Source organism: Ovis canadensis, chromosome 11, assembly GCF_042477335.2.
Source record: "Ovis canadensis isolate MfBH-ARS-UI-01 breed Bighorn chromosome 11, ARS-UI_OviCan_v2, whole genome shotgun sequence".
NCBI classification, from domain to species: Eukaryota; Metazoa; Chordata; class Mammalia; order Artiodactyla; family Bovidae; genus Ovis; species Ovis canadensis.
Window position 1 is genome coordinate 27,044,200 of NC_091255.1, and position 21,374 is coordinate 27,065,573.

At 36.4% G+C, this 21,374-nt stretch overlaps 1 protein-coding gene across 10 annotated transcripts in view; it reads right to left on the bottom strand.

The window, feature by feature from the left end:
* The window catches only part of NF1 (neurofibromin 1), a 254,089-nt gene that overhangs the window by 9,259 nt on the left and 223,456 nt on the right, over nt 1–21,374 (bottom strand). For 8 of the 10 annotated variants that reach the window (XM_069602902.1, XM_069602901.1, XM_069602900.1 and 5 more), the window contains 10 exons: nt 18,593–18,719; nt 16,806–16,937; nt 15,058–15,193; nt 13,523–13,680; nt 10,373–10,495; nt 9,834–9,964; nt 9,578–9,678; nt 7,884–8,026; nt 7,475–7,521; nt 5,807–6,023 (listed from right to left, as the gene is read on the bottom strand). In XM_069602902.1, coding sequence (XP_069459003.1) covers nt 5,807–6,023; nt 7,475–7,521; nt 7,884–8,026; nt 9,578–9,678; nt 9,834–9,964; nt 10,373–10,495; nt 13,523–13,680; nt 15,058–15,193; nt 16,806–16,937; nt 18,593–18,719 — 1,315 coding nt within the window. The remainder of the gene's footprint in view (nt 1–5,806; nt 6,024–7,474; nt 7,522–7,883; nt 8,027–9,577; nt 9,679–9,833; nt 9,965–10,372; nt 10,496–13,522; nt 13,681–15,057; nt 15,194–16,805; nt 16,938–18,592; nt 18,720–21,374) is intronic. The other 2 variants (XM_069602905.1, XM_069602904.1) reach the window with 1 other exon arrangement.

Sequence of the window (21,374 nt, forward strand, 5' to 3'; positions counted from 1 at the left end):
GTGCCAGAGGCATCCAGACCTTACAGGAATGGCCTTATAAGTCCTTTATGTGCCTGAGCCAGATTCTGCTTACAGGGATTGGTGAATGAAGTCTCATGCCATGTGCCCGGGATGAGCGCAGGGTAAGCAGTAATTCGTGCAAAGATGACAAAAGTAAAGAGTACCTTGATGAGGGAACAGCTGCATGAAAACTGCTGATTTAGAGCAAGGCAGAGAAGCTTCACAGACACAGAATGGAAGAGAAAACAAAAGTGAGTGATGTTCATAAGATTTTTAAAGGGTGAAATATGATTAGATACTGGATAATTATTAATTTTCTTGGTTTTTCAGGAGGATTCTAGTTTTAATTATTGAACTGACTGCTTATTTCCTAAATATTACCAACTCTAAATATTAATAAATGGTAGAACTTACAATTTTACAGACAGATGTGTTTTTGCCACCCTTATTAGAAGTAAGGATTTTAGTGTAAATCAAGAATTACATTAAAAAATGAAGTGGAAAATTTGCAGAAATTATACCAACCAGTTGCTCAGTTTAAAATGATTTTTCTCCCTTAAACAGAATGTGATAACAAAGAAAAAGAAGAAAAATAAATCAAGAATATACCAAATAAAGGTCTGCACTACCATAAGTAGTTTCATAAAACATTAAAAAAAATTACTTTGGAGACTTTAAGTAGTCTCAAAATAGAGGCATCTTACGTTTCTTCTAAGAGGGGGACACATTAAACCTGATAAACACAGCAGAAGTATGACTAAGTATACTCTTTGCAGAAATGGTTTTGATGAACTGACCCTTTCTGCACACAGCTGTCAGTACTACTGGAGGGTCGGAGTCCTTAGAATTCCTAGCTGATCCACCCAGCTTTCAGGGAGGGAGGTCTACCTTACAGAACCAAAAGGACTGAATAACTGACAGATTGGACACAGACCCAAAATGAAATGAAAGAAGTGAATTTAAAGTAAAGTTCCACTAGCTAGGTCTTTGCTCTAAAAATATTCATGCTGTAATACTAACAGTAAAATAAGCTGATCAAAGAAAAAAATTAAGATTTTTTTTCAAGCGAAAAATATTTTAAATAGATCATAGGCTTCTTTTTGCTAAAAAATGTAATATACATCTCACATATTTTTCAGGTAAAAAATATATTATTAAACTTTAGCCATGATTATCACCTGATTTTTCCAAACAGATGTCCCTTTGAATGATCAGAATACTTTATAACTGTAAGGTACAATATAAGTACAAAAGGTCACAAAAGAGGTCAAAACAGGACACTCTGTATACCCCGCCACTCTCACTGTTCTGAAATCTATCCGAGGGCAGGTTGCGTGTCTTATTAGAGCCCGCACTTCCCTTGGTTTAACAGAGTCCCTTGCATGTAGTAAACAATGAACATCTGTGATGATTCAAGACAAAATCTGGATTTGGGGTTATTTTCTACAGAGTATTGTAGTATTAATCTTGTACTTAAAAATCAAAGAACTTGTGTACACAAAGGATTTGTTAAACACGCTTCAGAAGGAAATAACAACTTCAGCTGAAACTGAATACTGAGATCCACAGGCAAAAACTGCCAAGTCTCTGGGGACCAGGGTCTCTGACATCTTTAAATGTTCTGGAGTACCTACTGAATACCTACGATATAGGAGTTTGAGTGTTTACTGAATTAAATTACAGTGTGAAAAATATTGGGAGGTCTCAGTAGAGTATAAATTGAACTTTAATATACTGTAGATGAATCTACTCAATTTCTTTTTAATGGATACTGTCATTCAGCAACTACTGCTCGTGTGCTCAGCTGCGTCTGACTCTGCGCGCCCGTGGACCACAGCCCACCAAATCCGTATCATGCCATCTGGATATTTGTTTCTAGTATACTTGCTCTTTAACATCTGAAGAGGATACAGGAAGACTGTATTTGAAATGCATACTTGAAATGGTTATAAAGCACTCATAACATGGTTTTAAAAAGGCATCTTTGCTCACCCTGTTAGAGAGCCACTTATGGCTTTCTTAAGCAAGAGAAAGTCCCATATACAGCATTTTTAGTAGATAACATTTTAATTTTCTAGCTCTAACCCTGGTACTTCAATTCATGTCGAGCTCAGCTACACTGGACTAAAGAATGGATCACAATATCAAATTTGAAATATTCTTATTTATCAAAGAGTAAATGTTATAGATTCTCTTCAAGGTTCTGATAACGGCATGTGGGAAAATCTGAAGAGACAAAGTTCTATGTTCATTTGGCTAAAAGTTAACACAATTTCACATGCAATGAACTCTGAGTATACTCCACTGGCTTCATGGATACCAAATTCAATTTCTGCGAGGAGTGGAGTCAGAAGACAGCCATTTATGTATCTTCATATATAAAAATATAAAACATAAAGCAATCCTCCTTGTGTTAAGAGGAGAGACAAATGGCCTACAATCATCTGTCAAGAAGAATGCATTTTCAGAGACACTGGCTTTATGTAAATGACTGCCACTTCCTCAGAAGCTGGTGACTTACTGAATTATCATCATAATTTTTACTTAAATAAGGTTTAATGCTTAATGGGGAGGACTAGGGAGTTCATGAATTTCTTATGTAGCTGATTTGATGGCAGAGAATATTGGGGACAAAAAGACGATACAGCTTAAGTGGTCAATCCTGCTAAGTACCAAAGATCCAGAAGGCAAAGTCTTAAGCTGACGGGAAGCTTGAAGCAAAGTTTGAGCTGTGTGCATATCAGCGTTTTTTGCTTTTTGACATAAAGCAACAGAGCTTACACCTGCTTAAAATTCAGTAGACTAGTGTGGGTTGATTTTGGGTAATTAATGGCAAGCAACACTCATGGTCCATTTCAGGGAGAGACACAGGGATTCTTTAAATACTTCTGCTTAGCACATGGCTGATGAAAGTGGAGACAGGGAAATATTCTGTTTTCTATTCAACTAAATACCAAAGTTGAAATGCTGGAGCGAGCTGTGAATCTGGATTAGATTCATCACTTCTTTTAGCCCTTTGATATCAGCAAACTCGGTTCCACAAAAAATTGAGGAGGCAGGGATATAAGATTACAAGGACCTAAAGATATAAAACAGCATGCCTAGTTAGAAAGTATAAACTCTTGTAAGAGATATTACCTAAGTACAAATGATAAAAACACAATAATTAGGCAATAGACAAATCAGGATCCTTTCATGGAGATAAATCCACAATTCAGAGATACAAATGGGTTTCATCAAAGAGTAAAGTGTCTGTTGAAAAGATAAACTCTTTCTCTAATAAAATGTAGTAAAATAATCTGGCAAACCAAAGGACATACAATTTAGAGAGAGAAAATGCTGAACACCATTATTCTAAAGAATTAATTCTATCACTTTTAAACTTCAGTTTCATTTCAGAATAGTCAGAGGTTTTCAGGGTGTTATAAGCCATTCAAGTAGCCATCTTTGGAGAGCTACTGGAGGTGACACTGTAGGTTTAAAACTGTAACCAAAACCACATAACTATTCTTTGATTTTTCTAGACAATTCTAAATAAGAGGATGCAGACTAGGACTATTTTTCTAAGCAAATGATATGGTTAATGTCCAATCAACACAGAACATGAACAGTTCCTCAGCTACCAGAATGTGTGCTGGTACCTTTATTTTAATCTGATTATTTTATTGTCTCTATCAGTGGGTAAAAATAGGTAGAAATATCCCTGGTAGTCTGGATTAAAAAAAAAAAACAAAAGTCAATATAAAAACAACTAATCATTTTGCCAGCTTTACCATCTCTTTAGTAGCCCAAGAAGCAAAAGGTTGGTCAAAATGAACCAAACTTGAAAAACAAGAGGATCAATATAGGCAGAGTCTATGGATTTTCTAGTGGTGATCAACTTCAGTGGTTAACTAACCTAGACAATATAGAGCTCTACAGAAGAAAAGGCGTGGTAGACTTAGGTAAGGCAGATGGAAATAATAAGACAGACATAAATATATGAAAGAAAAAGGAAAAAGCAAGGAAAGGGAAGGAAGAAAGATGGCAGACATGGAAGGAATGAATGTGGTAGAAAGAACACTGGCCTTGGTTCTAGATAAGACTGTGTGATAAAGCAATTCACTTGGCTCTTCTAAGCCCAGTCTCCCCTTCATATATGACGTTGTGAGCTCAGAACTAAGTTACCTCTGTAGTAGCTGCTAGCTCCAAAGAGCTAAGACTTTATCATGGGGGGCTGGTGATGAGGGAAAGAACGCAGTCACTGCAGTATCTAGAAGACAGTAAAGTTTTGCCCTGGCTGTAACAGTTCAAATGCTGATAATGGGGCAAGAGCCTGTGCACACTCTAGTGAGGAAGAATCACCTGAGTGTTTGTTAAAATGCTCTCTGGGCCCCCACTCTTGGAGTTTCTTGTGCAGGAGGTGTGGAGTGGGATTCCAGCAACCATATTTCCACAAGCTCTTAAATGACACTGAGGCTGCTGATCTTGGGATCACACTTGAAGAAACACTGTCCTAGGGTAACACGGTTATAGAGGGGAAAAGTTGGCAAGACTTCTATTTTTTGGGGGAGGGGAAACCTGATTAGCTGCAGTAAAGTGAGTGAAAATAAATGCTAGATCAAATAATTTGTTTCCTCTGCTGACCAAGGTTTTGTTGTTGACCAAGGCTTAACAGATCATAGATGAATATAGCTGTTTAATATAATAGTTTATAACATGTATGAACCGGGCACTAAATTTGCCAAGTTCTTTAGAACCTTCAAAACTATGTATGTCTAAATATTCAGACAAAACCAGGATTATAAACTGGAAATTCTATTTATGGATCTTGAACAATACAAAGTAGTTGTAATAATACATTACTTGGCATTTTAAAAGAAAATCCACTTAACACTTAACTACATCTAATAACTTTTCCTTATAGCATGAAGTGTTTTATAAGTAAACTTTTCAGATAATGGAAATTTAAACACAAAACCTTTTTAATTTTAACCACTTTGGAAAGATATCTTTCTGAGTATAAACATGACCACAATGGAAGACTTCCTTCATTATTACTGTCATTATAATATACACAATGGTGTCCGTTCTGTAATGAATTGAGTAACACCTCCAGGGTTGACCAGAATCATAAGAAATCATCTGCTTTGACACTGAATGAGCCCAAGGTTCTGTAAATTTGCTGTTTCTGCCACCTTGCTTATCTGAGCCCCACTTGAGCTATTAGCTATTTCTCAATGTATCCACCTGTTAGTTGCATGTTGAATTGGTATACTTTCCACGCTTGGACCTAAGAGTGACTTCAGAATAAGGAATATGCTTATGGGCTTTAAGATGTTATGTTCTTGGTGTGGCTTTTTTGTCTGGTTGCTTGTTTACTCCTAGATTTTCAGGTTGTTGCTGGCAGTACGGAATAGGGATGCTAATATACTTTGCAGATTTTTTGGATCGAGTAGGCTGTGTCAGAGACACAGAAACACTAGGGCAAGATTACTATATCTAGCAAGGGAATTATAATTCTGTTCACTTACAGGGATTACCTGTCCCCGAGGTTACTTTTCCTGCCTAAACTCTTAAAAATGCTTCAACCTTGGAATATTTTATGTAAACACTCTATAAACATGTCAGTATTTTTGTTAACTCTTTGAAAGTAGAAAGCTTTACAGAAACCAAAATTCAAATCAGCTACAAGGTAAAGAAGAAATGTAAGATGAATTTCATGATAAAAAGGAGCAAAATCTGCTGTAAACTGGTAACAAGGGAATTCCTAATGTTGTATAGTAATATTATTGCTCAAATTTATATAAATAGTACATTTACTGACCTGGGGAATGCTGGGAAGTTGCAAGTGAGGTCATGGAATTAGAAAGGTTAAGGTTAGCAGTAATACTAAGCTGGCTCTGCACTGCAGGAGGATAAGGAGATGTGGGTGTCAGGAGGGACTCCTCACTGGTTTCTTCATCAATTCCAGGCAAATACGTGTCAATCAAGGCATCAAGAAACTTAACAATAAGCTCAGCATAGTCTGGGATTTGTGTTTGCTGTAATGGAAAATACGAAATTATTTTAGCTCCATTCTTTTTTATTTTTTCTAAATCCCCTTTGAAGCCAAAAAAGAGCAATTCAATTTTTATCTTGGGTTTAACTTGCTGTTTTTCTTCTTTTATACTACAGATCATTAAAAAAGGCAGGGGTGGGGGGATGAAATACATATAGACTACCGTGGGACTTACAACTGGGAATTTTATTCAGCTTACACTTACGGCTTCCAGATGAACCTGCAATTACTGGAGGCCACGCGCAGACAGAGACTGAATTAATCCTGAGACAATCCAATTGTCAGGAATGATGTCTAGACTATTTTCCAAAATAGGGAGAATGAGCAGAGCATCATTCCAGCTGCCATTTAGAGATTCAACTAACTAAACACTCTGAAGAGAATGGAGGGTTACTGGCAATCAAACCACAAAAGTTTCTGCATGACACACTTATTTCTGTGACTTCAGGCCCATTATGTAAATGATAGCCTTTGCATATAAAGAGATATTCAGTATTAATGAAATGAAATAAAACTAAACACTCAATTTTTAAAACAAAGTTTACACTATTTACATTGATTTGGCACCGCTATCTCTAGAACACTACACTAGGGGAAGAAATAGAAGTCCTGCCTTCAAGGAACCTCAGTCAATTTGGAGAGAGAGCATATACAGAGAGAATCATTAAAAACATATTTATGTCACACTATATCAACGAATGCCAATCAAAAACAAACTGAATGGACCACATGAGGATAATTTCAGGGAAGAGTGAATCTAATGCAACAGCTTGGAAGGAAAAAAATGTTTTCACGAGGTAAATTTTTTTTCATTATGTAATTTCAAAAACAGGTGTAATCGACATATAACACTGTATTAATTTCAGGTCATGAGGTAGATTTCAGCCATATGTAATGCTCTTTCCTAATCATAAGACACCTTAAGTGTGTGCCTTGAAACTGAAACTGAAGTCGCTCAGTCGTGTCTGACTCTTTGTGACCCCATGGACTATAGCCTACCAGGCTCCTCAGTCCATGGAATTTTCCAGGCAAGAGTACTGGAGTGGGTTGCCATTTCCTTCTCCAGGGGATCTTCCCAACCCAGGGATCGAACCCAGGTCTCCTGCACTGCAGGCAGACGCTTTACTGTCTGAGCCACCAGGTCATTAATTACATGAGGGACTGAAGGTAGAAAAGTTTACAGAGGTTTATTATACCTTTCTGAAAAGTCAAGCATAAATTTAGTTGAATTTTTTTTTTGTAAAAGTTAGTATATAAACATATTAAAGGTACTGCCTCTTGGAAAGAATCTTGAGGTAGAAAACTTTTAATAAAAATAACGTATGTGTTTGTGTGAATCATTCTGGTTTTCAGCACATTGTGTGTTCTTAAAACAGGCATACTTATATAAATAAAATTTTCATTTTGTCAGTAGAGAAAAATATATTTTCTTACCTTTGAAAAGGGTCCTGCAAACCTCCATAAGCCATTAAAACCAAAACCTGCAACAAACCAAATGTTACTCTTATAACAAGCATGATACTCTTTTAATCTTAATAGAAGTTAAATAATTTATATAGCTGATGATATATAAAACCTACATGTACAGTAAAATCATTTTTTTAGGATGAGTATCAAAGTAGACTAAAATTCACTGAAAGTACACTCAGTATAAAAACATACTTTAGTTAAAAAGTTGTCAACCAGTTATCATACTGAACACAACATTTAGAGTAGGAAAATGGCACATTAGAGAGGTATGAACAAGCCTATTCCTCATAAGAAATTCTTCAGCTAGTGTATTCTTTAGCAGCACGCCTGTGTTGAGTTCATCAACAATCCTCCTCCCGGTACATTTATTTACTTTGCAGGTAAGATGTTTGGTATTGTGGTGGGGATTCTTCATGGTACACCACACTCTGCACAATTCCATGGATCGGATTTAACAAATTTGGATCTTGGCACAATGACAACAGGGTGTTGATCTTAGAGTCCAACAAATTGTGCCTAAAAAAAGTCAACAGAGGAACATTTTAAAGGAAAATATATACTGGAAAACATACATTCTTTCCTAGAACAACGTGATAAAAATGGAGAGTAATGAGTGCTTTTTTAACTTCTTGGTGCTTTTCCAAATTTTGTTATATGAAGGTATTTGCTTCTCTGTTTTGTTTTGTTCTGTATTTTTAGTCATCAGGAAAAATATGGTAAAAGCAACCAACTAGTAATGTCACCATTACTAGTTGGTTAACTATAGTTAACTATCGTTAACCATGCTTAACTATACATGCTGACTTTGCTCAAGACACGGCTGGCTACTATCAGCCACTCAGCATGCTTCAGGACCATCTCTTCCTGCTGATTACTGATATATACCCAGGAGTTAAAACTAAATTTAGTATTAGTCAGTGTTAATAAATGCTGAATCAGATCAAATAAGGAGAACAAAATTAGCTTGGAGGGGGTGGAATATATGATCCAATTCAAACTTACAAGGAAATCTACTATTTCTAACTCACCTACACTCCATTAATAAAAATAACCAAGGGCGAAGTACATAAAACTCTGACATTTATAAATAAGATTAAACAAAAAGAAAGGCTTCCCAGGTGGCTCAGTAGTAAAGAATCTGCCTGCCTGTCAATGCAGGGGATTCAAGAGACACGGTTTGATCCCTGGGTCGGGAAGATCCCCCGGAGAGGGAAATGGTAATCCATTCTACTTGCCTAGAAAATTCCATGGACTGAGGAGCCTGGCGGGTTACAGTCCACGGGGTGGCAAAAGAGTCGGACATGACTGAACACATACGTGCATACACACAGGGAACTAGATCCCACATTCTGCAACTAAAAGATTCTGTGTGCTGCAACTAAGACCAGACACAGCCAAAAAAAAAAAAAAAAAAAAACAACAAAAACAAGGAAATAATGACACTACACAGAAGCCCTACATTAGGAATGGTGGTGGTGGTTTAGTTGCTAAGTCGTGTCTGACTCCTGTGACCTCATGGACTGTAGCCCGCCAGGCTCCTCTGTCTACGGGATTCTCCAGGTAAGAACATTGGAGTAGGTTGCCAGTCCCTTCCCCAGGGGATCCCAAATTTCTTTGGGTTATTTAGATTTGAACACTTTGAGGCTAATATCATCCCTTAAGAGAGAATAAAATTCATTCCCAAATAAGAGGTCAATTTTGCTTTCACTCAACTGTGGATTAAAAATAAATGCTCTACTGAAAAAAGAACCATAACAGGTATGCTAATTTAAATACATTAATAGCAATCTAACAGTTTCCTCCTAAGTGAGGAAATAAATGATGCTCATCACAATGAACAATGTATGGAAACAACCAGATAAACAAAATGTTCGTCCTGACTGACAGGCCAAAACAAATCTTAGGTCTCTCTAAACCCGCTGTCTCTAAGCTAAAATCACTATCCACTACCTCATGTTTCCCTCTCCACAATCAGTGGACACTACTGGGCGATACTTTTCCTAAACTTTTATAGAACACTTGACTTCAGGACAGATACAAAAGTTAAATGCAGGTGGAGATACTTACACAACAGGAAAAACTTTGGGGAAAACAACACTGGCTTCTGCTAAGTATTCATAAAGAATTCGTTGATCAAACTCATCTGTGGTGTATTTCACTAGTGTAGCCTGCAAACAAGTAAACAAAAAACATTTTATTTTGTGGCTGAATTGTTATCTGTTTTAGTGAGAAGCTGAATATGGACTTCCTTTCATGTTTTTAATACTTAAGGGCTTTCTAAGAGTAGACCGGGAAAAAATACATAAAAAGCAAAAAATATTACCAGAACAGTAAGAAGAAGTGCTTGGATCTTCGGATCAGTAAGTACTTCTTCATCTAAAAGAACATTTGATTCAGACACTGAAACTTTGCGTAAATGTGGGTGCTGCTGTGATGAGGAAATCCTTTGGGTTTCTGTGGTAAGATATGGATTAACACAATCAGCTGTATTAATCGAATACAACACACTAGATACTACTTCACCTGCTATATTTTAATGTCCCTTCTATAATTCAATAGCTTTTTAATAGACACTTAAAATATCAACATAAACATCATACAAAATTACTATTCATCTATATATGAAAGTTCTGGCTAGCTGTTTATGATGCTGTTTACAATCCTATATATGATTACTTTCCACACATATTTCAGGATATTTGTCATTTTAAGGACTGTAGAGCTTATCATCTGAAAAAGAGCAAATGTTTCTATATTTCATCCTAATAACACTAAGAATGGCTGGAAAGCAAATATGGCTTTTAATGTACTCTCCCTCCTTACTTTCAATGATCTAGATTAGTTATTAACTTTGTTTCTCACCCATTTCATAATCAGTTTCTGCTACTCTCCTCATTTTGGGGGGTGTTGTGATCCCTGATTCCATTTCTTGCCTTTTAGGAGCCTTTGTGTCTGATATCAAGTGATCAAAACTTTTCCTTGTTCCTATAAACAAAAGTTACAGAATATGGAAGTTTATTAACCACAGTGTCTGTGAATAGGAATATACTAAAAAGAAAATGTTTGGGCATAAAGTGTTTGCATTTTCACTTAGGACCCAAAGAAAGCTCAAACATCCCTGGGGCAGAGTTCCTCTCATCTCCATATTTCATCTTCTTAAGGAATTTTGGCTAAACAGCTGTGCTGTTTCAGGACTGGATGTGCCTTATTGGTCCAAATCAAATTGAGATTACATTTACTACACTGGAGGTAAACCAAACTCCACCAGCAAGCATAATATTTAATAATGAGTACAGAGATAGGCACTACTTAGTAGCAAAGATCAATTATGTCTGAACCACCTTTTTTCAATTTAAAGCATTCTGCTGGTGGCAAAAATGAGTCATTAACATATGAAGAATTTCCAAATGAAGGCAAAATCAAACTTTGATTTTAGTTCTTCAAGCTCTGAGAAAAGGATCTGCATGCCTGAAAGTACTAAATAATAGATACACTGGGAGATGCTTCAAAAATAGCAAGCAGGACCATTTACTTGGCTTTGAGTTTCTCTAATCACATTCTCTATCACTGTTGAAAAACTTTTTCTTAAAATGAAAGTATTGAAATTGGGTTATTTGGAACTTACATATTTCTGTTATTTGTATTATAAGAAATTTTCTTATTTTTCTTGGTGCAGCTCTAAAAATAAATCTGAAATACTTGTGACAGTATTACTTTTTAAAACCCAGAACTGAAGCCACTATACTCACATCTGGACAATTGAACACTTGAGAAATTTAATCTTCTATTAACCTCAAGTTTTAATACTAATAATTATTCACAATACTCATAAAAATCAAGGTCAAATAATTTAACAGCCCAAAGGATCTAGTCTAACTTCTTTATTTTCTATACCTATAAACTGAGGAAGCCATCACTTAAGAGATTAGCTTGAAGTCACAAGGCTAGACATTCAGTCAGTGACCAGTTAAAATATCAAATTTCATTCTTCCTTTTTACTTTACACTCTGCATTCTTCCAAGGAGATCTCCTTCCACTCCCACAGCTTCAGCTCTCTAATGAGCTAATTAATTCTAAATATGCCACTTGTCCACTTCTCTCTTCTTGATCTCCAGATGTGTGTTTTCATTTATCTGTTAAATATACATTCCGAGAATTCTGAAGGTATTCCATACTGGAATGGGTAGCCATTCCCTTCTCCAGGGGATCTTCCCAACCCAGGGTTTGAACCCGGGTCTCTGGCATTGTGTGGGGGACTCTACCTTCTGAGCCACCAGGGAAGCCCACATATAGTATCAACCAACTTGAATTACCTTGTGCTATAAATATATTAGCCCCAATCTCTGCAAATGGAGTCACTACCCAGACAGTTTTTGAAGCCAGAAACTTTTGACATCTTTCTCGGCCTTCTCCTGCCCTACCTGGCCCATATAATCAAACCCTAGTAAACTCCGGGAGTTGGTGATGGACAGGGAGGCCTGGCGTGCTGCAGTTCGTGGGGTCACAAAGAGTCAGACTGAACTGAACTAAACTGAAGTCCCAAAGCTGATTCCTTTTCTCCATTCTTCTACTGCTCCTGCCTTAGTGTAGGCCTATGCCATTTTTTGCTTGGACTGCTGTAACAATCTCTTAAATGATTCCCTTGCCAAAAAACTTCCCTTTCTCCATACTGTAGCCAAAAACCTTTCCTAAAAATAAAATTTCGTAATGTCCCTTCCCTATTTAAAGATCTCTGCTGGATACGTGATAAGGCTAAATTTCTTAACATGGCACAAAGTCTCCTACAAACTAGTTCCAAGCCTTCCCTAGCCTCATTTCCTACCCCACTGCTTTTCCTGACTTTGCTTTATTCATGCTATTCCCTCCTCTCCTGAATGCATGCCTTCCTTATCCTGTGTCTACCTGGCAAACAGGTATCAAATCTTCAAGACCCAGTTTAAGTGTTACTTCACCTCTGTAGCTTTTCCTAATTTCCCCCAATCCTCAGTTTTCCCTCATCAAGACATATTTAATGGCACCCGGGTATGCTGCTGTGATTGTATGATTATGTCTTAGCCATCAAACTATGAGCTCCTCCAAGGGCAAAGACTATATAACTTTTTAATCTAGCACATGGGTTGAATGAACTCAATATTGCGTTTTCTCTGAAGTTAGTTCTTCATTTACAATGTCCTTGGCATGAAAATTGAGAATCACAAAACACTAAGTAACCAGGAAACTCCTAGAACATTATTTGTGGCAAAGTATAAACAGAAAGAAACTCAAACAAAAGAGAACAGTCGTATGTGACTAGTCATAGTGATTAACATTCACGGTTTGTTTCTCTCATGGTTTATTGGCAGGTTACTTATTTTATACTTCCTTAGCCAAAGCCGTGTAAGAGCACCTTTGTATTCAATCCGTGGTGAGGCGGGATCTTTACTTCAGCTTTTGAAAAGGGAAAGGGTCTCACAGCATTTCAGGTGTATTTCTCATGGGCAAATGTTGATATAAAAGAGCAGTTTTCATTTTCAAGAATTCTATCTTCTTAGAGTAATTAAAAAATACAGTAAAAAAAACTCTTTATCTTTTTGTTTTTTTTTTAAGAAAAGATGGCAAATAGTATTATTACATTTCATAGCATATTGATGTATTCTGCCCACAGATGATAATTTTGGAAAATATACTGTTAAAGGCCCTGCATCTGAATGCTGTGAGACTCTTCCTTTTCTGTGGGTACCTAATGTCTCTCCTACTCTCATTTACCTGCTGCCTGGCCAAGGCAGAATAAAACAAGTACAGCCACAATATTTAGTCTAAGAATCCCCCACAAAACTGTTCTGAGATCTCATTCTCATTCCTCTGTCTTAACTGATATGGCTTAACTGATCTATCAAACTCTCTTATCATTGGCATCAAAAACAGAACATTATGATAATCTTTAAGAGCTTCAAATAATTTTCCAAGAGTGAAAGTATCTGATCATTTTTAAAAACAACTCTAAACATTTCTACATAATTTAGATAAACTAACCAAGCAATTTCTTCGTGTTGGCCTGAGAAGGCTGCCCCATGTCCAAGCTCATAGATTTCCTGGCTCGGGGACTGGTCTGGCCTGCAGGTGGATAGCTGGCTGCAAGGTACCCTTCAGAAGCTTTGGGAGATGACCATGGCTGATGCTCCTTTAGTGTCCTGAGAGATTAAAACAATTGAGAAGAATCAATAAACATGATGACAAAAACAAGCATTCTTGGCCCTTCTAATTGGCAGTCCTATTTCCCAATGGCAGTGATTAATTAATTTTAAAACTGTACTTTAAAGCACTTTGGAGAACAAACTCTTAATTTATCCCCAGGAGGTATCCATTTTCTTGCCATGACATCTTATACATAGCAGGTACTCAACAAATGTTCAACTTAACTGTATTGCATTCATTTTTTAATAAGAGAAAATCAAGTCTAAATAGGCAATCGTACCACTGGTTTAAAAACCAAGGGGAACACAGGCAAATTCACTTTTTACTTTCCATAACAAAAAGAGCATTATCTCAAATAAATATAATCATAGGAATGACTAAAGAGTAAGACTACTGAAAACCAAGCATGCCTGGAAAGCTGTTGCATACATTGTTAACATCTCAGTTGGAAAATGCCAAGGGCTTTTTATTAAAAAGTGGGATGTTGATAAACTTAATGATACAAGCTCTAAAAATATATGATTATTTTCCTATGTTCAACACTGTACCTAACACTTAAAGGTACCACTGACTGAAAATATAAAAAAACTCCAAATGATGCCAATTTTATGGAATTTCTCTATGTTTTAGTGAAAAACATGCTATCCAAAGCCATACATGACAGCAAATATGATTATCTTATCTAAATGTGCACTATAGAAAAATTTTTAGTAACTTTAGTGTGATATGAGTAAATACATAAATATGTTGGCATGTATATGTTTTTACAAATCTGTATACCTCAGTTTTCTATCATTAAGCTTGTAATGTTGCTTATATTTCAACTTAGGTTTTCCTAGGCCTTCTCCTACAATCTGATACTTTCAAGATCATCTCTTCATCATCCAACTGACTCGTGCTTAAAAAGAGACAAAGTAATGTTAACTAATTAGCACAATCAGTAAGAAGAACTTTCTCACTACTAAGAAAGAAAGAAAAGAAACTTAAGTCGTTCAGTCATGTCCGACTCTTGGCAGCCCCATGGACTGTAGCCCGCCAGACTCCTCCATCCATGGAATTTTCCAGGCAAGAGTACTGGAGTGGGTTGCCATTTCCTTCTCCAGGAGATCTTCTTGACCCAGGGATCGAACCTAGGTCTTCTGCAATGCAGGCAGTCGCTTTACCGTCTGAGCCACCAAGGAAGCCCTTCTCACTACTAACCCACATAAAATATTGAACATTTATAAACTGAGTTTTGATTCACACTCTTCCTTGATTATCTTTAGTTTCCCTTCTATATTACCTTCTGGATTACTCTGCTGCTTGACACCACTGGCATGGAAAATCAAAACCTGATGAAAATTATGTAATGATGGGAGGAGAAGCCCACTTACCTATAGCTAGGGTCACCATGATGAATGGGATATGTATCCATAGGAACATTTTCTATTGAAATATCAGTAAGAAGCAGAGACTTTCTATGTTTTAGGCTACAGCGACTTCGAACTTCCTCAGACACTGTAAGTAAAGCTAAAAGAAACAAGAAGGAAGATTTAACAATTTAATAAATCACAAATATGACTTGAAATAGGATATGTTTCTTACAAGTTCCTAAAGAGAGTAACAGCTGTTAAACATGCATGTAAAGAGTCTTGAAGAGTATGAAGTTTAAGGGTATAAGCCCTTAGGACAGATTTGTTTATCTTAAAGGGTTTACCATCTGTTTTGGAAGGCTGCATGTAAACATTAAACAGAGACTTAAACGGTATCTATATAGTCTAGCGCTTTAATGTATATTTGACCTCAACAAACATAAAAGGTCAGCAGGCCAGGACTATAATGTCCATTTCTTAGGTAAAGAAAAATACTTTGAAATGTTAAATGATTTGCTCAAGGTCAAATGACTCAAAGAAGTGGCTACAAACTGAAGTCTGCTAAACTGGGAATCCGCACTTTCCATCAAATGACTATGTTTATACTCAATACCCGGTAATGACCTATATGGGAAAAGAATCTTAAAAAGAGTGAATATATATGTATGTGATTCACTTTGCTGTACAGCAGAAACTAATACAACACTGTAAATCAACTGTACTCCAATTTTAAAAAAAAGACTATGTTCAAAAACTGTGTTACATATAAGTGCTAAGTGTTGCTGAGAGGAGAAACACAAATTGGGCAATAGCAAGCGAGGATGGTATAATGGAAGGAGGGGAGGGGCAGACAATCTAGGCAAAACAAATGGCACCAGGAATGAATATTAAAGAGACATAAAGGCACTTCTAGTAGATGGCAAGTAGACCAGCTTAAAATAGCCCATCCATTTCGAAAGGAAATAAAAAATGAGCCTGTGACATTTAGAGAAAGAGGACAGAATCAGGAGGGCTGCTTCAGGGCTCAAGATGCCATTGCTGCTGCTAAGTCGCTTCAGTTGTGTTCGACTCTGTGTGACCCCATATTACATATGACGGCAGCCCACCAGGCTCCTCTGTCCCTGGGATTCTCTAGGCAAGAATACTGGAGTGGGTTGCCATTTCCTTCTCCAATGCACGTATGCGTGCTAAGTTGCTTCAGTCGTGTCTGACTCTGGGCAACCCTATGGACAGCAGCCCTAGGCTCCTCTGTCTACAGGATTCTCTAGGCAAGAACACTGGAGTGGGTTGCCATTTCCTTCTCCTTCAAGACACTAGGCTCAGGCACTTAGATTCTATAACAGACAACAGGGAGTTACGTAGTTTCATGAACCAAAGATGACAAGAGAACCTATTTCATATACTAATGCAAATTCTTTTATAAGGAAAAATATTTTGGCAAACTTTCAAAATTTTAACCAATACCATGGGACTGAGTTGTGAACTCTTTGCTCTGCCAAGCAATCCGCAGAAGGACCCATAGGTGTCTGTACCTTTTCTGTGGTCACTTCACAAGTCACTTCAGTCATGTCCTACTCTTTGTGACCCTATAGACTATAGCTCACCAGGCTCCTCTGTCCATGGGATTTCCCAGACAAGAATATTGGAGTGGGCTGCCATGCCCTCCTCCAGGGACCAAACCCCTGTCTCTTACATCTCCTGCATTGGCAGGCAGGTTCTTTACCACTAGTGCCACCTGTAAGATTAATTTTGTCTACTTTGTGTTTTACCTGCCAAGTAAGCCACGCTCTGTGTATTCACCTCAAATTTGTCACAATTTCTGTGTTTATTAACCAGAGCTAGTAGTGTATGCAAAATTCTGACTGTTCTTGCAACAATGGCAGGTGAAGGATGCCTGTATCCTAGAAAAAATAAAAACAAAGAAGAAGTTAATTCTTTCTTTCAGTAAGCATTTGTTGAATTCTTATTCTATGACTAGCAACTCCGCAAAGAAGAGAAGTATATAAGGGGTAACTCCTGCCTTCTGAGACTAGCCATTGGGGAAGGTAAAATATGCACATATGTAAACAGTTAATTAATTACATATAGGATTAAGCACCAAAAATGTGCAGAACAGAATAATGCTCCCTAGAACAATAAGGTACCTCAGAGAGAGGAAAATCAGGAAAGACTATAGTTATTTCAGACCTTTTATTCCCTACAACAGCACAAGGATTTTTTTTAAAAAGCCTATTATTGTAGTTTGTCTTAAGGTATGCTTTGAAAACAGGGTTTTATCACTTAATTTTTTTTCTAGTTAAAGGAAAAAGCCTTATGATACAAGGACTATATGCTCCCAAAGGTCAAAGAATTAGGTTGATTAGGGGGTAAGTTTGATCTTTGGACAGCTTTTAATTACTAATGCAACTCCATTTAAAACAGGGGATTTGTATACTGGAAATATTTCATATTCCTTTAGAAATACAGAATAAGCAAGCACTTTATCAGCCTAGTTGCAATTCATCTCTTGGTATCCTGCAGTAAGTGTAGTATCTTTTGAGCAATCCCTACTCCCTTTAGAGATTAGAACGGTCAATATTTTTTTGCAGATTTCATAAGGTGGTGAAATAAAATGCATACATTCACACCAGTGTGTGTATGTACCTGGTTAAAAACCTGGGGGAACCTGTGTGTGTGTGTGTGTGTGTGTGTGTGTGTGTGTGTGTGTGTGTACCTGGTTATAAACCTGGGGGAACCTCTGTGTGTGTGTGTGTGTGTACCTGGTTAAAAACCTGGGGGAACCTCTATGATCCCTCAAGTCTCAATCATTTAAATTGATACAAAACTGCAGATTCAAGTTCTAGCTTGAGTCTCTAATTTTGACCAAATCTAAAACCAGCAATTCATGCTAGCTACTTATCCCAGGCTATACTTTACAGTGCTTTTGCTTCTGACTCACCCTATATGCCATTTCTATTAAATGCAGTTTTGGGCCATGCCTGTACCAGATTAATCAACCAAAGCTAACATTTAGTGAAGTCAGAAACAGGGAGTAAAGTCAGGTGGGCAACTGAATGAGCTGACTCTGAGGAATAACTGGAGATCACTGCTGTAAGTAATATAGAAATGTGGAGGTGGGAGAATGGGGACCAGAGGGCGAGGTCCTATGGTATGTAATAACAGGACTGAACAACAGTAAATTAGTAACAAGTTAAGACAATCTCTGGTCAAATCTCAAATTTCTAACATGAGTTACTCAAATAACATTTATTAATTTGTAATTTGTCTTATTTTGATAACCAAAAAGATACTTAAGTATCATTAACTACTAGAACAGCTATTAGAAAGTTCAGTACTTGGAAATTGTATAACAATCAACTCCCTTGCTTTCTAAAGGAAATTTGGTATTTGATATGGAAATTAGGCTGTATTAAAATACATACTAAACAAAACATAACTCACTAAGATATAGTTTGCATTTAACGTAAGACATATGAGCCAAATTATATCAATTATTTTAGTTACTTCTGGCTTCTTGATACTATTTCATAAAAATATTTTGACACAATGCCTCTACCTTTTAAGAGGTGTCCAACCAGTGCGAAGTTAAAGTTAGAGTTGAAATTGAGTCCAACAAAATGATCCATTTGTTTGCAGTGCCATTCCAGAGGGTTCCGGATTGCCATGAACACTTCCTCTGGACTCTATTAAAAATAATCATGAGATGGTTGATGGGGTTCACACAAGAAGGATCACTTAATTGGTTTTTGTTTGCATTCAACAGCTATGACAAGGTAAATAATCCTTTCAGGTTGAGAAAAATTATTTTCAGATGACTACAAAATACCATAGAACATTTAAGGTACTACAAATAAATTAGTGCAAAAGAGTCAAGCATGTAGGGAATAAGGTGATGGAAGATACAACAGCTTTGATTTATAATGCAAAATAAGTGACTGTCAATTTATATCCTGGTGACTTTTAAAAACCTATACTGTTATTTTAAATGAGACTGTGCATTGAATTGTAGCTGGCACTTTGTGTACTATGACTGGATACTCAAGAGAATGAAGAGAACTCATATTTACTGAATGCCTGCTACACAGAACATTACTGCACTGAAACCTTAAAGCAATTCTGTGTAACAGACATTAGCTCCATTTTACAGATTGATCAATTGACTGATGTATCAGTGAACTAAACAGACAAAAACTACTAGCCCTGGCGAATTTGACATTCTAGTGTGGTAAAACAAAGAACTGAAACTCAAAAATGCTATGTAACTTGACCTCTAAATTAAGGTATTTAACAGTATTTCCTAAAGTGTGGTTTCAGGAATACCTGCCTTAAAGTCACTGATGATGCTTGTTCGAGGGTGGAAAGTACTGGGTTCCATCTCAGAATCATGGGAAGTGGTAAGACCCAGGAATTCGCATTTAAAAAAAAAGAAGCCCTGTGATTCTCTTATACACAGAGATTTTATTTTAAAGCAAAAACTGAAAGTACTTAGGGTCATGTTCAGGTCTGTCTAGGTTTCTACCTCAAAGAAAGAAAAACATTATAGCCTATAAAATAAATGCAGAGAGATGTTTAGAGTGGCATTTTCTATTATAAAAAAAGATAACAGACAAATCAAATGTTCATTAATGGGCAATGGTTAAATAAGTTGTGGCTCATGCATTTTGTAAAATACTCTGCTGTCATGAGGAAGAATTACACACACACACACACGAAATTTTTTTTGTGTGTGTATATATACCTGCTTTAGAAAGATGTTCATAATGTTAAAAAAAAGTAAGTTGTAGAATATTACATAAATATTAAAGTATTAACTTACTATAAGTTCAATGCATATATATTTTTTCAGCTTTACTGAGGTATAACTGACAAAATTGTAAGGTATTTAAAGTGTACAATGTGATGATTTGAATAATGAATGTATATCCTTTCACATATACATTTCTCCCATTAAGTTAATAAACTATCACTTCACTTATTTATATCCCATTCCCCTTTTTGGGGGAGAACATTTAAGTTCTCCTCTCTTGGCAAATTTCAATTATAATACAGTGTTATCAACTATAGTCATTAGGTTAAATAACAGATCCTCAGACCTTATTCATCTTTCATTCTGATAACTTTTAACAAGCTTTATTAACTGATTCCTAGTATTCTGAGGCACTGAAGTCAGTATTAACTTCTGCTAATGGGTCTATTTTGGCAATGAAAATGCCAAGGCAGATATTCCTAGACAAACACTTCACTTACAAATATCCTATATTCACACAAAAGGCCAATAGCTAGCCATCTCTCTGACCACCACTGTCCCAAGGCCACTCCAAAAAAGAGCAACGGGATTAGGAAAGAGAGATTCTAGTTCCAAATCAGATGTACAAACATGAACAAGTTACCTGACTTCTTTGTTCTTTTCTGTCCTATAAAATGGATGACAAAACTTTAAGATAATTTCTACATCTAAAATTCTGTTTCCATATTTCCCAGAGCCCCAGCTATTCTGGGTCTACAGTACACTACTATTTGGAAGACAAAACAAACAATGCTTAGACCAGGCATCTTCACACCTAAAACCATGCTCTGGTCTGTTTCTTTCTTCTCACAAGCTCTGTTAATTTTGCTTTAAGCAAATCGCTTATTATATATGCATATCTATCTTAAAATTCCTCTTGTTTCTCCTAGATGCTTCTCTTTTTTTTCTCCAAAGAGAAAACGAATAAAATTTCTTACTATTGTATTTCTTTTACTATACTCTGCAAACCAAAATCAAATCTCAATCAAGACTAATAGGTGTTAAGAGGGGTGGTGATGTAATTAATATGTTTTAAAGTGGGATTAAGCAAACAAAAAGCTAGCATAATTAAATATCCGAAAGTTTCCTTTAGACGCCTCCAAACTCCTTATCTGCTTCTAATTTTACCTATTTCTCATTAAGTACCATAATTCAATAAAAGTGAGCTTATTTTTAGATTATTTCTTCATGAAGTGAAGTAGGGGTGGGGAATGCTAACCTTTACCCTTGGGTTATGAAATTACAGTTAATGAATGTACAGTGCATAAGACAGCATAGAGCCTAGCAAGGTAGCTATTATCATTACTCAATATTTTTATCCTTATTCTGTTTACCAATATTGGGCAAGTATTATTTTTTGCTATTTTTACGTAAAAAAGTATGCAAAGTTTAAACCATTTTTATGAGCTAGTAAGGAATTATATTCCCAACCAGTTACACAGAAATTCATATTTAAAGATGGATCTCTTCTAATTTTAAAAGATAACAACAAAAAAAGAAGGAGACACTCTAACATGCATAATTTTGAAATACCAACCAAAAGCTTGTTTAC